The sequence below is a fragment of the Schistocerca americana genome, chromosome 3, assembly GCF_021461395.2.
Source record: "Schistocerca americana isolate TAMUIC-IGC-003095 chromosome 3, iqSchAmer2.1, whole genome shotgun sequence".
NCBI classification, from domain to species: domain Eukaryota; kingdom Metazoa; phylum Arthropoda; class Insecta; order Orthoptera; family Acrididae; genus Schistocerca; species Schistocerca americana.
This window is the reverse complement of record NC_060121.1, coordinates 49,435,489-49,457,139: the sequence shown is the minus strand read 5'-3', so window position 1 is coordinate 49,457,139 and position 21,651 is coordinate 49,435,489. Positions and strand designations below refer to the sequence as shown.

The window sequence follows — 21,651 nt, the reverse complement described above, 5'->3', positions numbered from 1 at the left end:
AATTCAGACACCAGGATGATGAAGATAAATGTGTTTGGAATAGGAGGAGTCACGTGAAGCGATTAGAATTGTTATATCCTAGCCAGTAATGCCACCCGAGCCCGCTGCCAAAAGGTTGGCAGCATCAAAGTCCGGACGCCGTCCGCATAAGCAGCGCCAGCGAGACAGGAAATCGCCGCAAGTCTGCGCGCGCCACCGCTGGCCTCTGGGTTCCTAAGCGCTGGAGTCGCGAGCGCTAGGACAGTCCTGTATTCGCCGCTCAGTTGTATACTCGCCACCGAATTGTGTACTTGCTAGTCAGTTGTGTGTTCATCGCAGCAGAGTTGTTGTTTGTCGTCAGCCGACGCTGACCTAGCCGCTCCGACTCGAACTAGACAGATTTCTGTAGACACGGAGTTCACTACTGTGTTGCTGTATCTTCGTTAATAAAGATAAGTACCGACTTTTATTTAATCAGAGTGTTTGGGTTTTCATCTTTCTGTTCACTGTTCCAGCGGACCGGTCGGCCCGCTATTAAAAGTGTGGCGGTGACTTCGTAAGCCGTTTCTACAGCGAATTGCTTGTCGCTACGAACGCCGCCACAAAAGCTGGCGACGAGGACTTCCGAACTCGTGTGCAGGGCTGGTTCAACTTGTTTCTGGTTATACTAATTATAGCGATAAAATTTTTGGGGGCTGTTTTAATTTTTGTTCACTATGTCTGCCGACTTACAACAGTTGATCTTGTTACAGAGTCAGCAAATACAAAGTCTGGTGGAAGCAATCGCCAAACAAGCGGCTAATCCTCCACCACAAAAGGAACAAGCACAGGCAGCACCACCTTTCCGTGCTTTTGATGCATCACGAGAAGAATGGCGAGAATATTTCGCGCAGTTGCAGGCGCATATGACAGTCTACAAAATCACAGGTACTGAGCGGCAGCTTTATTTAATTTCCACTGCAGGCGTGGAAGTCTATCGACTACTTTGTAAGTTGTTCCCGGAATCCCAGCCAGAAGCTTCAGACTATGACGTTGTTGTTAACAAGCTTGCTGAGTATTTAGAGTCGCGAGTTCATGTGGCAGCAGCCAGATTCAAGTTCTTCAGATTAAAGAAACTGCCACATCAATCTAATAAACAGTGGTTAACAGATTTACGGGGCCTCACCCGTCAGTGCCGCTTTAATTGTGTGTGTGGAGCTTCCTACAGTGATGTCATGTTACGAGACGCTATTACTCAAAACATTGCAGATTCTCGTATTCGTGCTGCTATCTTAAAGTTGCCTGACCCGTCATTAGAGACTGTGATCAACATCATTGAAGCCCAAGATACTTTTGACTATGCTGAGTGTGAGTTAGATCAGCCATGTATTTCTCAAATTGCCTGTGCTAAGCAAGTTATGTCACGCCCGCGGCCCCACCGGCAGAGTCAGACTGTAAACACTAGCCGGCCGCGTCATGTTAAACACATTCGTCAGCCGCGTGTGCAAAATGATAGAGTTAAGTCTTGCCCTAAGTGTGTTCTTGCTCATCCTCGTGAACGTTGCCCGTTAAGACACGCGGTTTGTCACTTTTGTCAAAGGAAAGGACACATCCAGACTGTTTGTTTGCGTAAACGCAAGAACAATTCTAGTGCTGCCCAGCCCATGGATATTCATGTTCTTCAAAGCCTGCCCGCCCAGAAGGTCGCGTTTAAAGACTCTTCCACGGTTCGTGTGGGTAATAAACTTGTTCGCAATAAGCCACCCACTCAGCCCTCTGCTATGCGACCCAAGCGTAATTCAAACGCTGTAAAAAGTAATGCACAGACTGCAAGTGAAGCGGGAGTTGTTGTTCCACCCGCCCAACCCACGAGTTGTCGTAAACAGCGAACACGCGCTAAACGCGCTGATTTTGTGTCTTCCGCCTCCACTGCGCCGATCCAGAGACAGTGTAATAAACTATTTGTGAAGCTACGCATCCAGGATAAGACCTTCAATTTTCAATTAGGCACTGGTGCGTCTGTGACTCTCATAAATAGTGCTACGTATGCGGCTATCGGCCGCCCTAAACTTTTAGCGGCAAAACATTCTTTGGCTACTTATAGTGGAGAACAAATTCCTGTGTTAGGTGTATGTAGCGTGCCAGCCACATTCCGTGGCAATACAAAAACAGTTTCATTCACAGTGCTCCGCGCTACAGACAGTGTAAACATTTTCGGATTAGACTGTTTTGACTTGTTTGGCCTGTCTATCCAAGACAATGTGTTGCAAATTAATTCTGTTGTTGTTCCTCAAGACAGCATAACCGAGTTGTGTAAACGATACAGTGACATATTTAAAGACGAACTAGGCTGTGCTGCGAACTTTGCCGCTCATATTACGTTAAAAGATAATGCTCAGCCTCGATTTTTTCGTGCTCGTCCAGTGCCTCACGCCCTCCGGGCACCTGTAGAAGATGAACTTCGTCGTTGGCAAAACAACGGTGTTATTCAACCCGTTTCAGCGAGCCAGTGGGCTTCTCCCTTAGTTATTATAAAGAAACCGTCTGGCAAGTTACGTTTGTGTGCTGATTTTAAGTCGACAGTTAATCCTCAGACTGTCATTGATTCTTTTCCTTTGCCTAGACCGGACGAGCTGATGGATAAGTTAGGGGAAGCTCGTTTCTTTTCCAAAATTGATCTCCGTGAAGCATATTTGCAATTGCCCCTCGACGAGCAATCACAACAGTATTTTGTCATAAACACGTCGTTGGGGTTGTTCCGTTTTCTGCGTTTGCCTTTTGGTTGTGCGTCAGCTCCAGCTGTTTTTCAGCGTTTTTTGTCACAACTTCTGGCTAATGTGCCATCGTGTTGCAACTATTTAGACGATATTGTTGTGTCCGGTCGGACGCCTGCTGAACATTTCCGTAATTTGGAGTGTTTGTTTAAAGTGTTGTCTCAGGCAGGCCTACGTTGCAACATCGATAAATGTTCATTTTTCCTTACGGAGATGGAGTATCTGGGACATGTTATTAATGCTCAAGGCATTCATCCCTCCCAGTCACATTTAGCAGCTATTCGTGATTTGCCCGCCCCTCGCAATCTGCAGGAATTGCAAGCAGTTCTTGGCAAATTGACATATTATATTAGGTTTATACCTAATGCATCACAGATTGCTGCACCGTTGCATCGTCTCCGCCGTAAGAATGTTCCGTTTGTGTGGTCAGCTGATTGCCAATCAGCCTTTCAGCAGCTTAAAGAGGCTTTATTGAATGATCGTTGTCTGGTCCATTACGACCCTAACAAGCCTCTGGTGTTAGCTTGTGATGCCTCTTCTTTCGGCCTCGGTGCTGTGTTGTCTCACCGAGTCGGTAACACTGAACGTCCTATTGCGTTCGCATCTAAATTGCTAAACAAAGCTCAGTGTAATTATAGCCAATTGGACAAGGAAGCGTTGGCTATTGTGTTCGGTGTCACAAAATTCCATCACTACCTCTATGGTAGACCATTCTATTTAGTAACAGATCACAAGCCCCTGACGTCACTGTTTCATCCGTCTAAACCAGTTCCTCAGCGGACAGCTCAGAGACTACAACGTTGGGCTCTTTTGTTATCACAATACCAGTATGAGATACTGTATCGCCCTACAGCTCAGCATGCAAACGCTGACGCGCTTTCTAGATTGCCGATTGCTGCGGATGATGTCTTCGATTCCTCTGACGACTCTTGCCATCAGATTGACGCCGATGAGCAACAATCCCTCCGGGATTTTCCGATTGATTATCGTCAGGTGGCACGTGAGACAGCTACGGATCCTCATCTGAGTTTACTATTACGTTTTGTTCAACGTGGTTGGCCGTCCAAGGCAAAGGACATATCGGATCCTGTGGTTCGTCGCTATTATCCGCAACGTCATCTGTTGTCTGTTTCGCACGGAGTTTTGCTGTTACGCACCGCGAATGACCAGCTTCGTGTAGTGGTTCCCCAAGTGCTCCAATCCAAGGTCCTCGACTTGTTGTATCAAGGTCATTGGGGAGTGGTCCGCACCAAGCAGCTTGCCCGCCGTCATTGTACATGGATCGGCATTGATAAGCAGATTACGCAGATGTCTACAGATTGTTCGACGTGTGCCGAACACCAAGCTGCTCCGCCTCAACGCTATTTTGAGTGGGCACGCCCTGCCGGTCCCTGGCAGCGAGTACATATTGATTTCGCTGGTCCATATTGGAATTCTCGTTGGCTCATCGTGATCGATGCATTTAGTAATTTTCCGTTTGTTGTGCCCATGCAGTCTACAACGTCTGCACAAACTATACAGGCGTTGACTTCAATTTTTTGTATTGAGGGTCTTCCAGAAGTTTTAGTGTCTGACAATGGTCCACAATTTACCTCTGCTGAATTTGAAAATTTTTGTTCTGCCAATGGCATTCGCCATGTTCTTACTCCGCCGTTCCACCCTCAATCGAATGGTGCAGCGGAACGTTTTGTACGTACATTCAAGGATCATATGGACCGCCTTCGTGCTACGCACTCTCGTCAGCAGGCCCTCATCACGTTCCTGTCGTCGTACCGGACCACGCCACGCGACGGCCCTTCGCCTGCGGAGCTTCTCCACGGCCGTCGTCATCGCACCCTACTACGGTTGTTGCACCCCCCGGATCGACCCGCCGCTTCTGAGCATCGCACGCGTTTTCAGCGCAACGACGCCGTTTTTTTCAGAGTTTATCACGGTCGCCGTCGTTGGGAACGTGGTACCGTGATAAGTGTCCAGGGTCGCGGATTTTATACTGTTCAAGGTGCTACTGGGGTGCACAGGAGGCATCAGAACCAGTTGCGCCGCGCTGGCCGCCCGGATTCTGCCGCTCGTTCTTTGTCCACAGATTTGGTCCGCGGCGGGTTCCAGCAGCGCCTTCCGACTTCGCTGCCGCCCCCAGGGCAGCAGCAGCAGCCGTCGCCGCTACCACGCCGACAGCCCGTCCCGTTGATGCCTCCCGCGCAGCTTCGTCCGGGAGCGCCCCAGGTGGTCGCTCCGGCGCCTGCGGTCCCTCTTCAGTCGCCACCGCCTTCGAAGCTGATGGACGTTGACCCCTCAGCCGGGCCGCCTTCCCAAGCGGTGGCTGTGCAGCCTGTCCTGCAGCCGCTTTCTTTGGGCACCCCCAAGGAGTCTGACACCGCAGCGCCTTGTCCGGCGCCCACTCAGCAGCCGTCGACGCAGCGTCAGGAGACGCTGCCTCTCTTCGTGGGTCCCGACGCCCCGTTGCGTCCAGTACCTGAAGCTGCGCCCGTGGTCACAGGCGTGCACCCTGACCTCGGTTTTCAGTCGGTGTTTCCCGAGGCCCCGCGCAGCTAATGCTGGGGTGCGGACCGGGGACTGCCATCGACAACAGTCTCCGCCCCGGTCTCTTCTGCTACGCCTGCGGCCAGACCCCTCCCCCGCCGTCGACACTCGCCACGTCATTATTCAACGACGGTGCGGCGATTTGGGGGGGAGGAGTGTTATATCCTAGCCAGTAATGCCACCCGAGCCCGCTGCCAAAAGGTTGGCAGCATCAAAGTCCGGACGCCGTCCGCATAAGCAGCGCCAGCGAGACAGGAAATCGCCGCAAATCTGCGCGCGCCACCGCTGGCCTCTGGGTTCCTAAGCGCTGGAGTCGCGAGCGCTAGGACAGTTCTGTATTCGCCGCTCAGTTGTATACTCGCCACCGAATTGTGTACTTGCTAGTCAGTTGTGTGTTCATCGCAGCAGAGTTGTTGTTTGTCGTCAGCCGACGCTGACCTAGCCGCTCCGACTCGAACTAGACAGATTTCTGTAGACACGGAGTTCACTACTGTGTTGCTGTATCTTCGTTAATAAAGATAAGTACCGACTTTTATTTAATCAGAGTGTTTGGGTTTTCATCTTTCTGTTCACTGTTCCAGCGGACCGGTCGGCCCGCTATTAAAAGTGTGGCGGTGACTTCGTAAGCCGTTTCTACAGCGAATTGCTTGTCGCTACGAACGCCGCCACAAAAAGAACCATCTAGAAGTAATGGATGTCGTTCCTCACTGGTGAGTTCTACAAACTGTAGTCTACTTCCCAGACGAATGAGGCCGCCTTCAGGGAATGGATGAATGCGTCCAATTTCAGAGTCTTGCAAGATTGTTTTACCGTTCTGGAGTGGGTGAATTTCCGGGTGAAGGTCTGACGTTGGACTATTTTCATCGAGTAAATGCGTGCATTTGCGAGCTCGATTGCTGTCAGCTGTGCAGCAAGTTTATCTTTGTGGTGACTCTTACGTTTGAAGTGAAGGATCCAGCGAGTTGTACGAATTAGTTTCCAGTAGGAACTGAATTTGGAAATGTCTGTGATGCTCGGAGGTATAGCAACTGCCATCACGTGTTTTACATTCCTGCTTTCTTTTGGATGGTCAAGCCTCATATTTCGAGTGCCAGAAGGCCAACATTCTCCTTGGAGTGTAAACCGCGGCGGTCGTTCCCACCAAACACCTGCAGATTGGATTTGATTGCCAAGAAGTCTGGGTGTTAGGTGATCCACTGGGTTATCATTTCCACGACAATGTCTCCACTGACTAGGGGACGTACATGTATGAATTTCCGTCACCCTATCACAGATGAAAGTCTCCCATCGATTCGGATCACTGCGTATCCAGGCTAAGGTCCCTGCAGCGTCCGTCCACAATATTGAATGAGTAGTATCGTATCCTGCAGGTGTGCAGAAATCACTTAGTAATTGTGATCCCACAAGTTCATCTTGAATTTCGAGACGTGGCAGTGTTATTCTTTCGACAGATGCAAGTCTGTTCTTCCTACAGGACAAGTGAATCACTGTGTCGCCTTGTAAAACACTGCGGATGTACAGAGCTGAGCCATACGCTCGTTCTGAAGCATTACAAAATATATGAATCTGAACGTCGCGGTCCTTGGTAGTTGCTACCCATCGTGGGACACTAATGGAAGACAATAGAGGTAAAGTGGACACGCAAGTTTTACACCGTGTTGCCCGACTGTTGGGTAACAATTCATTCCAGTCAATTCCCGTGCACCAGGTTTCTTGGAATAATAGTTTTGCCAGGATTGTCACAGGCGAGAATAATCCTAGTGGACCATAAAATTTAGCTACAGTTTCATTTTGATAGTGGTTTCATCAGATAATTTTTGTGTGACATCATCTGTGTTAACATGAAAGCTGTCCGGTGCTGTGTTCCAGTATGCGCCTAAAACTTGAGTAGAATTAGTCATCTCTCGTCCTTCGTGTCTCCGTATGTCCTGCAATAATCTGAAGTAGTGGCCCGTTTCGCTAATCGGAAGTTCAATAGTTTCGTAAGTGCCGTTAGTTCGTAGTACATAGCGATAGCTTCATTGTTGTCATCTACAATAAACAAAAAGTCATCCATGAAAACATTGTTGGCCAGTGCCTGTGCGGCGGCGGGAGATGCGGTATGATGTCTAGAAGCGTGTTCTTTCAGCATTGCCGAAAGCGGGAACGGACTGCATGTCAGGCCGGATGGAAGTCTAGTGAAATGGTAAATCATTACTTCGTTCAATAAAAACAGTACCAATCGCCGTTATGTAGGTTATTTCCAGGCAACCAGTTTCGACGTTACACTACGTCATCTTCAGGCCAAAACTGCTCCATTCCAGTACCCTTCGTGTTACAAATATAGCAGTGCCTTGTTTTTATTGAACGTTGAACAGCCGTAGTCTCATACTCCACCAGAAGATGGAGTTACATTCATTACTTCGTTCGTCGTATGACAGTTTCCGAGACTGTTTTGAAAAACTTTGTGCCATAGAAATTTTATCAAGCTCCTGTCGTCTTCGTGCAAGATAAGTTGCAGAAATGCTTGCGTAATATTGCTAATAATAGCCATGCAGTGTATTCGGAACCGCATCAGAGTAGCATTTATTTCTGGCAGAAGATTTGGTCCCGTCTATGGAGTGTTGTTGAGAGAGGGTGCGTTGATCTCTTGAGAAGACTCAATAAAAACGGTAGTTCAGTTTACTTTACCAAGTTTCTCCTTCCCAAGTGCATGATGTGGAAGGTAGGATATGGAGTTATTTGGGTCTTCATGAGTTCTACACGGTTCTTTGTAATGTACTTCAATGTTAGATGGTGGTAAGCGTTCTTTAAGGAATCGTTGCTAAGAAGTCTTTTATATAAACTTCGAAATCTAATTTCTGTGTTCAATCGGTTAGTAGAATATAGAATAATATTTCTTAGGAAGACGAACGTCTCGTCGATGATCCTGAAAAAGATAAGATGCCTGAAATTCTTGAAGGAGTGCAGATTCTTTATTACTCTTTACCGCATCATTACGCGCAGTTACACCAATAGTATTTAGATCCTAGAGTTGTCTCAATTCGTCATCTGTGGACATTTGAGTCTGAAGTACAAAGTTAATAACAGCTAAATCGCAAGATGGCAGATGTGCAGCCACTGAGGATCCAACCAAATAAGGTGGGGAACAGAACAATGGATTTAGAAATACGGATCGGTAAATCGTCGGTGGCAATCTTCCAGTAATGATCACTAACGCTTAAAAGCTAAATGGGCATATATTCTTGGGAGACTGTCTGTGGATCAGCAGCTGAGTGTTCAGACATGTGTTACATTCTTAATACCTGGGCTGTGGGATGAGGTAGCGGTCACTTTCGTAAGTGTTGATGTAAGTCCTAGAATTAGTCCACACTCCTGGAATTTCGAAATTTACAAGGCTACACAATCATGAGGAGCTAGTATGAGATTCGAACGTGAACATAGTAAGCTGGTCCAGAGCAGGCAATTTCAAATCTTCTATTAATGACTTTGCTGTGAGGATGCTTAGCTTCCATTGTGTAGCACACATCGAGTGAGTTTACTTGGTCCTATTGGTTCTACAATGCGCACCTGAGCGGTTTGCAAGAAGATAAAGGTGGGTGTAGTTGCGTCTATTTCACTGACAGAAGTGTCGTTGCTCTATGCTGCTTTCAAACACGTCATACCCTCGACGCACATCGACTTGCGATGTGGTTTTCTTGTAGTTAGAACAAAGTGTCCTATCCTTCTACCCGTAATCTGACATTTTAAGCCCTCTGTTTAGGCACAGAAAACATCGGTGAGTACTTTTCAGTTTCTGTTTTCTTACAGTGAGATCAGTATATTACATTCTTGGGCTCAATGGGCAGGTTCCTCGCAAAAGACGCAAAATGGACCGTAGTTTTTATTGCCCCTGGGTTATGTTTGTTTCTTATTAACGCGGACATGAAGGGCTGCGGCTGTGGGGATGTAGTCAACGTTTTGTTGTCACAGCGGATCTTCTGTGCACCAAGCGCTGCGTCTACTTCCGTGCCAATAAATTGCATCAGCTGAAGTATGTCCGCTTCTGAAAGAGCGGTTTGCTTCACATGAATGAGCCAGTGTCGGCAGATATCTTCAGGAAAAATCTTGAGAATTTTTGTTGCTAGTACGCAACCATATGCATTTACGTCTTCACCGAGCGCACGCAAAGCTTGGAAGCGGCGGTTGCACTCGATAAATGTAGAAACAAGGGATTCTGGATTCGGAAACTGAATGGGTTTAATAGATTCTGAATAATTCATGTGAGATTGTATAATAATATTTTCATCCCCATGGTGTGCTGTGAGGATTCTCTTGGTTTCTCCGTGATCACTGCAACACCATCAACTAAATACTCTGGTTTCCTTTGTAAGCAGACGCGCAGAAATACGTGTTTGCGAATGGTGAATAGTGGGATCTTGATAAATCGATTGCTGTAATTGTTTCCAAAAACGAGCCCAGTTCTCTACGTTCCCAGAAAACGTCTCAAGTTCTACAGTGGGCAGTCTGATATTAGGTGGTGGGCGGCCCTTGTGGCCGAGCGGTTCTAGGCGCTTCAGTCTGGAACGCGCGACCGCTACGGTCGCAGGTTCGAATCCTGCCCTGGGCATGGATGTGTGTGATGTCCTTAGGTTAGTTAGGTGTAAGTAGTTCTAAGTTCTAGGGGAGTGATGACCTCAAATGTTAAAGTCCCATAGTGCTCAGAGCCATTTGAACCATTAGGTGGTGGAATAGCTGAAGTAACGATCGTAGCAGGTTGTTTATCACTAATGGTAATGTGAGCCATGGAATTCGTAAGTTCCCTTCTATTCTCCGTGACGGGGGTACAATAGCGTGCTTGACTGCGTCTTTGTATCCGTCACATTTGAGCACATCAGCGTGTAATAGTCAGCATCATCGAGAAGATCGTGTATTTTGTTATCAAGGTCTGTTGGTGTACGCAATAGTTCCTGCAATCGATGTTGGGAATATTCATAATCTTCAACGGTAGTTTTGTCATTAAAATCGTGTTGTTCGTTTAAAATACGTGTAGTATTAGCTCTTGCTCTCGCCCGTACTCTTTTCAAGTGTTGGAACTGTTACTAGAGACGTTTTCCGTGTCAGACATCGTGAAGTGATTGCAATTGGCTAAGCGGATCAAGGTAGTACGTAGTTTAGTGAAGAGCTAACAGATGACAGCACCAGTCATAAACAATCACAGGCGTAGCGTAAGATCTATTAATCCAATAAAGTGCCAATCGAACATCTACAATAGCAGGAACTTGTTACTGCTTGTTACACGTACAAGGGGCGAAATCAACAAATGTGTATAAAGCGCATTTGTACATTTATTGGAACTTACTGAAACACGTCATAGTTTGAATGATATCAACTATTGATACATACACAAAAAAAGTTTTGCATCACTCTGGTTCCCAGAACTCCTGAAGATAGACGTTGACTGTGGATCTTGTATCATAGATAGAGTCCCTCTGACTGCTCAGAGATGTCACTAAACACACCCACAGATGTAAACAACCATTCATGAGAAGCGTCTGTTTGACAGAGGGGGCCCGACAGCTGATTAGTTCCACTCAACCAGGAAGGAAGTACACGGCTCGTGTTGTCTGTAGTTCAACCATGCCTAGACTGTCAATACCGCGGTTCGATCACATCTGAAGTGTTACTTTTGCCAGGAAGGGCTCTCAACAAAGGAAGTATCCACGCGTCTCGGAGTGAACCAAAGCGATGTTGTTCAGGCTTGGAGGGGATACAGAGAGATAGGAACTGTCGATGACATGCCTCGCTCAGGCCGCCCAAGGGCTACAACTGCAGTGGATGACCGCTACCTACGGATTATGGCTCGTAGGAACCTGACAGCAACGCCACCATGTTGAATAATGCTTTTTGTGCAGCCACAGGACGTGGTGTTACCACTCAAACTGTGCGCAATAGGCTGCATGATGCGCAACTTCACTCCCGACGTCCATGGCGAGTTCCATCTCTGCAACCACGACACCATGCAGCGCAGTACAGATGGGCCGAACAACATGCCCAATGGACCGCTCAGGATTGGCATCACGTTCTCTTCACCGATGAGTGTCGCATATGCCTTCAGCCAGACATTCGTTGGAGATGTATTTGGAGGGTACCCGGTGAGGCTGAACCCCTTAGACACACTGCCCAGCGAGTGCAGCAAGGTGGAGGTTCCCTGCTTTCTTGGGGTGGCATTATGTGGGGCTGACGTACGCCGCTGGTGGTCATGGAAGGCGCTGTAACGGATGTACGATACGTGAATGCCATCCTCCGACCGATAGTGCAACCATATGGGCAACATATTGCCTAAGCATTCGTCTTCATGGACAACAATTCGCGCCCCCATAGTGCACGTGTTGTGAATTACTTCCTTCAGGATGACGACATCGGTCGACTAGAATGGCCAGCATGTTCTCCAGACATGAACCCTGTCGAAAATGACTGAGATAGATTGGAAAGGGCTGTTTATGGACTACGTGACCCACCAACCACTCTGAGTGATCTACGGCGAATCACCGTTAAGGAGTGGGACATTCTAGACCAACAGTACCTTGATGAACTTGTGGATAGTATACAACGACGAATACAGGCATGCACCAATGCAAGAGGACATGGTACTGGGTATTCGAGGTACCGGTGTGTACAGCAGTGTGGAGCACCACCTCTGAAGGTCTCGCTGTATGGTGGTACAACATCCAATGTGTGGTTTTCATGATCAATAAAAAGGGCGGAAATGATGTTTATGTTTACCTGTGTTCCAATTTTTTGTACAGGTTCCGGAACTCTCGGAATTGAGGTGATGCAAAACTTTTTTTAATATGTGTGTATTCCCCACTTATAGTAATGTCATTTGATTTTTTCACACAGATTTAACTGGCTGCTTTCGATGTGAATGCATGATACCAGAGTGACGAACGTCCTCCTATTAAAGTTCACTGCAGTGATGGTGAAAAGAAAGCGTAAATAAGTAAATGATTTTCATCTTAATGTACTTTTTCTTAAAGAAATTATATGTATAGGCACCACAGCTTAATGAGTAGGTTGGATTTTTGATAATGGGAACATAGTTCTGTTTAGGAACCAAACATCAATCACTAAATCATGTTGACAACATCTTCTCGTTAACTCTTAGTTCATACTTGAATACTGACTACTACTTGCAGAGAAGGAGGAAGCAGTGCATCTCTGTGTGTGCGTGTGTGTGTTTCTTTGACTGTTACGAATGTACGCACATGTGGGCAGCTTATTGGGCTGGTGGGTCTCTATGAAGGAATGGCTGAGTGAGCGGTGGTGGGAATCAGCTTTGGAGGTAGCAGAAAGCGGCAGTGGCGGTGGCAGATCGACCAAACACCTACTTGTTGTAGGTTGTATTCGTGTGAATGCTTATTCTTTGAATAATATACACCGACGGGAAAAAATCTCAACAAAAAGGATGAGTTGTGTGACAGATACGGAAGTTGGTAGGCGTATTACTGCTTGTGATACTTACATCTATTCATATTTCGTACCTGTCACATGAAAATAGCGCTAGTAGCGCCACTATGGGGATGCAGATCAGTCTGCTTTAAATACACACTGTAGTGGTCGTGAGCGATAGTTAGCCGTGGGAGTGGACGCAGTGAGTTGACGTCAGTCAAGAATGCCTTTAAAGTGCTAAAGACGCCATTATCAGCAGCCCACTGAGTTTGAACGAGATCGATTTATAGGGTTACCAGAAGCTGGATGTTCCCTCTGCGGTAATGCAGAATGACTTGGCAGCAAAATGGCGACTGTACGTGACTGATGGCAGTGATGGTCGCAACAGTATACGGTCACAAGGAAACTGGGCTTCAGACGCCCACGTGGCACTACCCAGCGGGAAGACCATTCTGTTCGGCACGTGTCTCTGGCACATCGTGCGGCATCTCCAGCAGCAGTTGGCACTACAGTGACACAACAAACTATTACAAATCGGTTACTTCACGGACAGCTCCTGCCTTCCACTGACCTCAAACCACCGTCATTTGCGACTTCAGTGGTGTCAAGCGACAGCTCACTGGAGGGCAGTGTGGAGGCGTGTCGTGTTTTGTGGTGATAGCTGGTCCTACCTCAGTGCCAGTGATGGCTGCGTGTTGGTTGGCAGGAAGACAGTTGAGCGCCTGCAAACAACCTATCTGCGTGGAAGACACACTGGACCGACAACTTGAGCTTCGATTGCAGGGCACTCTCGTGTTATCCCATGCACCCTGGCTGCGAATCTGTGTGTCAGTCTGGTGATTCGGCCTGTTGTGCGGCATTTTGAACAGCATTCCAGGAAGTGGGCAACACTCGCCCACATACTTCAATTGTAGCCCAACATGCTCTACAGAGTGTCGACATACTCCCTTGGCCAGATCTGTCTCGAATCGAGCTCATATGGGACATCATTGGACAACAACTCCATCATCCACAAATGGCTCAAAAATGGCTCTGAGCAGTATGGGACTTAACTGCTGAGGTCATCAGTCCCCTAAAACTTAGAACCACTTAAACCTAACTAACCTCAGGGCAACACACACATCCTTGCCCGAGGCAGGATTCGAACCTGCGACCGTAGCGGTCGCCCGGTTCCAGACTGTAGCGCCTAGAACCGCTCGGCCACTCTGGCCGGCCCACAAATGGCATTAACCATCCCTGTATTCACTGACCAAGGGCAACGAGCATGGAACTCCATCTTGTAAAATGACATCCGGCTCTGTCATAATGCGTGCACGTTTTCGTGCTAGCAATCAACATTCTGGTGCTTACACCAGATATTAATGACGGCCGCGCGGGATTAGCCGAGCGGTCTCGGGCGCTGCAGTCATGGACTGCGCGGCTGGTCCCGGCCGAGGTTCGAGTCTTCCTTCTGGCATGTGTGTGTGTGTTTGTCTGTAGGATAATTTAGGTTAAGTAGTGTGTAAGCTTAGGGACTGATGCCCTTAGCAGTTAAGTCCCGTAAGATTTCACACACTTTAGAACTTTTTTTTTTATTAATGACCAGCATTTCACATTTGCAATGGCATATCTCATCCTTACATTAATCTGCGATCTTGCAATGTTAGTCACTGAAACACGTGACTTATAGGGGAAAGAAGGATAAAGAGGTCAGGTTGGAAAAAGCTGTCATTGGGCATTTGATGTCTTCAACAGTGCCGCTTCCCACCGATAGGTGGCCGAACTAGCTGTAAGCGACACCATTACAGTGGAGAGCAGCTACGAAGGCGGGTGAGGGTCGCGTTCTGCGCAGAGAGACAGGGAAGGTACGTTGCGGCGCTGCCAGTTTCCTTCCGTCAGTTCACGCACTCAGACAGCGGACGGTGCGCTAGCATACACATCGTTCCACAGTGAACTTTAAGAACTGCATTCTTAGCAACGATAATCCTTACCGTGCACACACACAACCTTCCACATAGAATTAATAAATATTGAACTCAATCACAGCATTCCCAATCGCATAAAATATCGAGATAAATGGTTTCTCTACATTAAATTCTAAAAGACTGAAGACGTTGTTGTTGTTGTGGTCTTCAGTCCTGAGACTGGTTTGATGCAGCTCTCCATGATACTCTATCCTGTGCAGGCTTCTTCATCTCCCAGTACCTACTGTGACCTACATCCTTCTGAATCTGCTTGGTGTATTCATCTCTTGGTCACCCTCTAAGATTTTTACCCTCTACGCTGCCCTCCAATACTAAATTGGTGATCCCTTGATGCCTCAGAACATGTCCTACCAACCGATCCCTTCTTCTAGTCAAGTTGTGCCACAAACTCCTCCGCAATTCTATTCAATACCTCCTCATTCGTTATGTGATCTACCCATCTAATCTTCAGCATTCTTCTGTAGCACCACACCTCAAAAGCCTCTAGTCTCTTCCTGTCTAAACTATTTATCGTCCATGTTTCACTTCCATACATGGCTACACTCCATACAAATACTTTCAGAAACGACTTCGTAACACTTAAATCAATACTCGATGTTAGCAAATTTCTCTTCTTCAGAAACGCTTTCCTTGCCATTGCCAGTCTACACTTTACATCCTCTCTACTTCGACCATCATCAGTTATTTTTCCCCCCAAATAGCAAAACTCCTTTACTACTTTAAGTGTCTCATTTCCTAATCTAATTCCCTCAGCATCACCCGACTTAATTCGACTACATTCCATTATCCCCATTTTGCCATTCCGTTCAACTGCTCTTCTAAGTCCTTTGCTGTCTCTGACAGAATTACAACGTCATCGGCGAACCTCCAAGTTCTCATTTCTTCTCCATGGATTTTAATACCTACTCCGAATTTTTCTTTTGTTTCCTTCACTGTTTGTTCAATATACAGATTGAATAACATCGGGGAGAGGCTACAACCTTGTCTCACTCCCTTCCCAACCACTGCTTCCCTTTCATGCCCCTCAAACTCTTATAACTGCCATTTGGTTTCTATACAAATTGTAAATAGCCTTTCGCTCCCTATATTTTACCCCTGCCACCTTCAGAATTTGAAAGAGAGTATTGCAGACAACATTGTCAAAAGCTTTCTCTAAGTCTACAAATGCTAGAAACGTAGGTTTGCCTTCCTTAATCTAGCTTCTAAGATAAGCCGTAGGGTCAGTATTGCCTCACGTGTTCCAATATTTCTACGGAATCCAAACTGATCTTCCCCAAGGTCGGGTTCTACTAGTTTTTCCATTCGTCTGTAAAGAATTCGCATTAGTATTTTGCAGTATTGAAGACGACAGACTCTGAAAGTAAAAGAGCTGCAAAGAAAATTATTGAAAAACCAGGAAAAGCACTGCATGTGGTAACAAGGTATATATGCAAATCTTTATGCTGTTTTCAGATATGTAAAAACTGTCGTAAAAACTCTAATTTCTATATATGAAAGTAATAACGAATATTTTTCCTATTGTTTAACAGAAAGAAAATGAAAACCCAGCAACGATGGTGAAACCTCAACGAAACTGATACGTCGTGGTATTGGAAAACTTAACCGAAACGTAAGGCAAGCAGAACTCAAAGGCTGCAGGGAGTGAAAGCGCAGACTTAAATGAGGTTACAGTTTCAAACACAATTTAATTTTATTAAACATTAAGAAACACTTGTTCACTGGTACATATATATATCACAAAACACAATAAAATTTTTTAAACTCCAGGCCTGTAGGGCCGCTGAACATTCACAACTGTAATGTCAGAATGACAACCTTAAGAGTCAACGTAAGAAGATAATCACGGTTTGAACGACCCAACACTTTTGATTAATTATTGACCAATACAATAAGTTACTGCAAGGAATGACTTTAATCATTCGGCCAGAAGGGCCAATCAAAAATAACCACAAATGCTGTTTTGATAATGTTACAAGAAAGCAAAACCAACAGTTAATTTACTTCGTCCAAAGGAGCAGTAAAGACCAAAAGACAAATTCATATACCAAAGGTTTTTTTTTAATGAAACAAGCTAACAAGATAAAATTAATAACCAATAAGGGGTTCAAATGGCTCTGAGCACTATGGGACTCAACTGCTGAGGTCATTAGTCCCCTAGGACTTAGAACTAGTTAAACCTAACTAACCTAAGAACATCACAAACATCCATGCCCGAGGCAGGATTCGAACCTGCGACCGTAGCGATCTTGCGGTTCCAGACTGCAGCGCCTTTAACCGCACGGCCACTTCGGCCGGCTAACCAAAAAGGGGCAGTGACGTCGCCACTCGGCCTGAAGTGTCTGAATATCAGTAGTAATAAATATTTGAGAATGGCTGAAGTTAGTGAGTTAGCTCTTAAAACCAGCCCGTACTCCTCACCACTAGGAAAAATTTACAATCAGCTGTGTTAGGACTGCCTGCTTTAGCAATATGGCACACACCAGCAGAACAACTAGAAACTTCACCAACGTGGCGAATCGTCCACATAGGGCATGACAGCAACTCTCTATAACACATAACATAAAAATTACTAAACATTCAAACACATGGTTCAAAATATAACGCCTATCTAGGCAGGAACTGTTAATGACACCCACTGGCCTTCGTAAATTTTCGACTTAATAAATGTGACGGCCAGTACTAAATAATAATACCACTCAACAAATTGTTAAATATAAGATCGTTATTGCACTTGGGTCAGAATAAAATTTCAACCACAGATAATATTTTAGGTTCAGTTATTAAGGCACAGAGAGTTAATACTCTCTTCTAGTGATAGTTAAACTTGAGAATATAACAGTAGATCATTGAATTGGGATTTCGGGCACGCCTGAGCCTACTAAAATTGCGAAACACCACGGCACACGACCTTAGAGCAAACACACCCGACGACACGGGCAGAAATTGAGTGAGGCAAATCAAGTCAAGAAATTCTCACCGTTAGTCCAGAAGGCAGACAAGCATTCGGCGACAGATTGCAACCAGCACCGACTCGAGTTACGTCAATCGCCCCAGTTCCGCCATAGCAACGCGGACACGCCGCGTCAACAGTTGCCACGCCGAGCTTCCTTATCGCACAGCCCGTCCAGAACGACTGCCGCCGTCCTTAGTACACACACTCGTAGCAATCACGTGCGTTTACAGGAAGTTATACCACCTTTCCCGCAACATTGCGCTGCCACACAACCGGAAACTAAACTCCCCGTCTCACTCCGGCAGCAGCACTCGATACTCTCGTCGTCAGCAGGTCTCTCCCCAGAACGCAGCGCCCTCCGAAATTTAAAAGCAAACGCACCAATCGCGGCAGAGCGAAGCCAGGGCTCTGGAAGACGACACACCACACCTAGGCGAAGACGAAGATGATACGGTTCAGAAACGTCTCTGGGTGATTGCACAAAAAGAAACAATTGTGTTTTGCTCAAGGCGGGTCCCTTCCAAAAGTACAGTTTATTTGTAAAGCAAACAGACGGAAGAGCTTCAACCTCAAGACGATACACACGCCATTTTGTCAGTAATCACGATGTAGCTTCATTCTTTCTTTAAATACTGTCAGTGTTTAATGTTCTGTCTTTTGAACGACAAGGATTGCTTTACTTGCATTAGGCACGCACAGTGATGGAATGCATTTAAAGCATTTTCAAGATTTAATAATTTGTGACCGTAAGGATATCACAAACAAATCGTTTAATGTGTTACTGAAAGCTAATTTTCTTTCATTGTGCAACCTGCTACGGCGTTATAGTATGTGTACTTAATTGAACGAAATATGTTTTATGACGACAACGGCATCGTTACGAGGTCAAAGATGGAACTTGAGCTACTAATAATTTTTTATGCTGTCTCAGGCACAGCCATACAAAGTCATAAGTAGCAGTAATTGCTACTTACATACTTCGCAGCAAGAAATCCACTCCATCGTCTTCGCTGTCCGACGTAGATGAAACAGACTCAGCAAGAGTTATGACGAATGGTTGGTTCCATAGCCGTGTCCCTGCCAATTTCCCTGTTGTAATCCTCATCTCGCAGTTTTTCTGCCTGTCCTACGCAAGCTGCCCATGCAGATGTTGAGATGCTGTCTATTGCCTCAAGTGAAAGTCTCTCAGCGTCTGCAATCTTGAATGTATTGTTCTTTTCCGTAATATACGCCCTCATCTGAGCCCATACCGGCTCGATGGGGTTGTAATGGCAATAGTATGGGGGTAATCTAACGTTACGGTGTCCATACTGCTTTTCAGATTTCGTCTACCTCATAAACTCTGTGTTCAGGCTTGTGATGATTGACAAGAAGCAGCAATTCAGCTCTGGTATGCGACAAGTTATGAGGTATTCCGTTAGATGGCCGCCATGCAATAATGTCTGCCTTTTTGAAGTTCGTATTTGGAGCTTTGTTCACTTGCACTGAGTGGATGGTCGCATCGTCCATGACTATAACTGAAGACGCAGGAATATGTGGCAATAATTGTTGTGTAAACCACATTTTGAAGACACTGTGCGTCATATCAGAGTGGTAACCTTCAGAATTCTTAGCTTTAGACGCCTTAAAAATCACCTTACCCTGGGGAATAAATCCAGCATCTGCTGATCAGACATGAAGCACTATAATTCTGTCACCCTAAACAACAGGAGCTTTTAATCCACCTGCGGCAGGTCGGGGTTTAATTTCTCATGTCTATTCGTCATTGTCCCTGTGCAGACTGCAAATTAAAATTCACCTACCTCAGAACGGCGTCTGCTCAATCTCCCTCCACTCGGCAACGTAGACACTTACAAGATGATGTAAAAGCAGCGTTGATAAAAAGCACCACCTAATATCTACAGTTACTGAGACCGTGCAACTCAAGTTATGAAAGAAAGTTCTGTAGAAATACAGTCACCCAATAATATCGGGCAGTAAGAAAATGGATTGGATTCTGGAAAATAATGTCCGAAATTTCCACACAATAATGTCCTTGATAACCAAAGAAAAGGTACTATTCAGTCCACATTTAAACTATTGGCTGTTTCCTTCCAGTTCACGATTCATACACACATTTCACATGCACAGCAGCCAGAAATCTGTCCAAACCCGACCCAAATTAAACAACGTTTTCAGTCATTAATTTCACCACTAATATGAGTTAATACATTCGGTCCTTCTTGTGGTTTTCTAAAAAATAAACTGCTTGCCAAAAATGCTCAGAAGTGGAATACTGAAACATGCCACTCGGATTCTATGAAGGCCAATATTTCACACGTGAATATCTGTCCAACACATGTAGTCAAAACCTCTGAAATTTCGCCAATCAGTCCTCGACAACAACTGCTATCGACTTAGCTCACCAATAATTCAAAATACTAAGTAATTATTCATCTTACACATTATTTTTGCTGGCACTGGTAACATGACCGTCCGCGTTCAAAGCTAGCGAGCAACTTCCTTTTTCCAGTCTCATTCCCAGTATAACTATCAGGCAACGAGCAGGAACCGTCTCAATTCTATTTGGCTGACCATAGTGACTGCGAATCAGAATACTCGCTCGTGATCATACTTGCGCCAAAGCTGGTCTGCACCAATCCATACACACAGACGCAGTTGTGTCAACCTGACATATAAATATTATTGTAATGTTTAATAAACGAAAAAGACAATAATTCTGGAAATGTTCTTTAGATACAGATTTTACTCCAGCTCACTTTCTGACTGCTCTGTTCCCATAGCAGTTACACCTAGACATACGTCATCAGCAAAGTGGGTAAATCCTCTAGGATCATTTTCCCACGACAGGCTAGTGTAACTCTTGCATGTTACTTAAGATGGTATACCATACAATATTGAAATTTGACGAATGTCTCACATACACACTCTCATTTAATCACGGGCTCACATAACACAAAATAAATATCGATTTTAATAGTTCTTTCTGAAGTTCAAGTTTGTTTGTGTGGCCATCCTCCGCAGCAAGCATATAAATACTTGTTTTGTAAATAAAACTGCCTTTTCCTGCTGCTAGTTACTTTATTTATCCCATACGCGTTTCGCCTTCTACTGTTCTAAGGCATCATCAGTGGGATCTACAACGATACAGGTTTGATAGTTCCAGATTATTAAACACCTCACTTCGCGTTTTTTTTGTAATAAAACTAATTACTTACGATTTGCTGATCTGCGTTTCCTCACATCTGGTCTGGAGGTCGCACTACCACTTTCATCACTGCCATATAATCTGATATCATAAACGCTTCCAATTTGAAACCTCAGTGGAGTAAAGTGCATCGATGCGACTTTCCCACCAAGTATCGCTCAGTGGGTTCAGCGACAGGTTAGGGAGATACTTCTTCAAGGCATCCCAACGGCGAAGGGAGGACGAGAAGAAGTCATACAAGCTTTTCACGGTCGAAAGCATGGAAACAGCATATTTAGATGACATAGCGGCACCGTTTACAACAAGATTCAATGAGTGACTGCTATATGGCACATAAAATGCTCTCTTGCTCATATCTGAAATTCTTTTCTGGAAATCAGACTTCTTTCCTTTCATGTTTGCTCCATTGTCGTATCCTTGCCCTCTCATATTACACATATAGGATTTTTTAATCTTCCAGGAACTTGAGTACGACCTGCGTCACAGTGGAGCTTGAGGAATCGGGCACTGGAAGACATCCCAGGAAACGCTCCCGAATTCGGACATCGTATACCCCGTCGGGTCTTGTCTCCTGGACCAAACGTACCACTACTGTCATCTGCTCAACTTTTGAAATATCTGGTGTGCAGTCCAGAATTATACTGTAATACTTTGCGGATTTCATCATTAATAGAATGTTGTTGGTTATAGATGATCTAATAGGATGAATTATTTCATTCTGTGTTTCTTTTCCAAGATAATGATGACCCTTGTTCTCACCTTGCTTTGTACTGTGCAGGTGCTCCATCATCACAGTGTCGAACTTTCCGAATAATTCAACGTGTTTCAAGAAGTTTCCGTTAT

At 45.5% G+C, this 21,651-nt stretch overlaps 1 protein-coding gene across 1 annotated transcript; it reads left to right on the top strand.

Annotated features, from left to right (window-relative positions):
* The first annotated feature begins 1,622 nt into the window (after window positions 1-1,622).
* On the top strand, window positions 1,623-21,304 carry LOC124605284 (vegetative cell wall protein gp1-like). Its single transcript, XM_047136861.1, has 3 exons — window positions 1,623-1,752; window positions 4,816-5,201; window positions 21,269-21,304. Exons 1-3 carry the CDS (start codon window positions 1,623-1,625, stop codon window positions 21,302-21,304), a joined length of 552 nt encoding a protein of 183 aa, XP_046992817.1.
* The last annotated feature ends 347 nt before the right edge of the window (window positions 21,305-21,651 follow it).

Bases quoted from the DNA above. Each gene is read 5' to 3' on its own strand.
- LOC124605284 (XM_047136861.1), top strand. From the start codon at position 1,623: ATGGATATTCATGTTCTTCAAAGCCTGCCCGCCCAGAAGGTCGCGTTT. The intron at 1,753-4,815 runs GTAATTCAAACG...CTTTGTCCACAG, and splicing joins CTCTGCTATGCGACCCAAGC to ATTTGGTCCGCGGCGGGTTC. The intron at 5,202-21,268 runs GTACCTGAAGCT...TTAATCTTCCAG, and splicing joins CCGACGCCCCGTTGCGTCCA to GAACTTGAGTACGACCTGCG.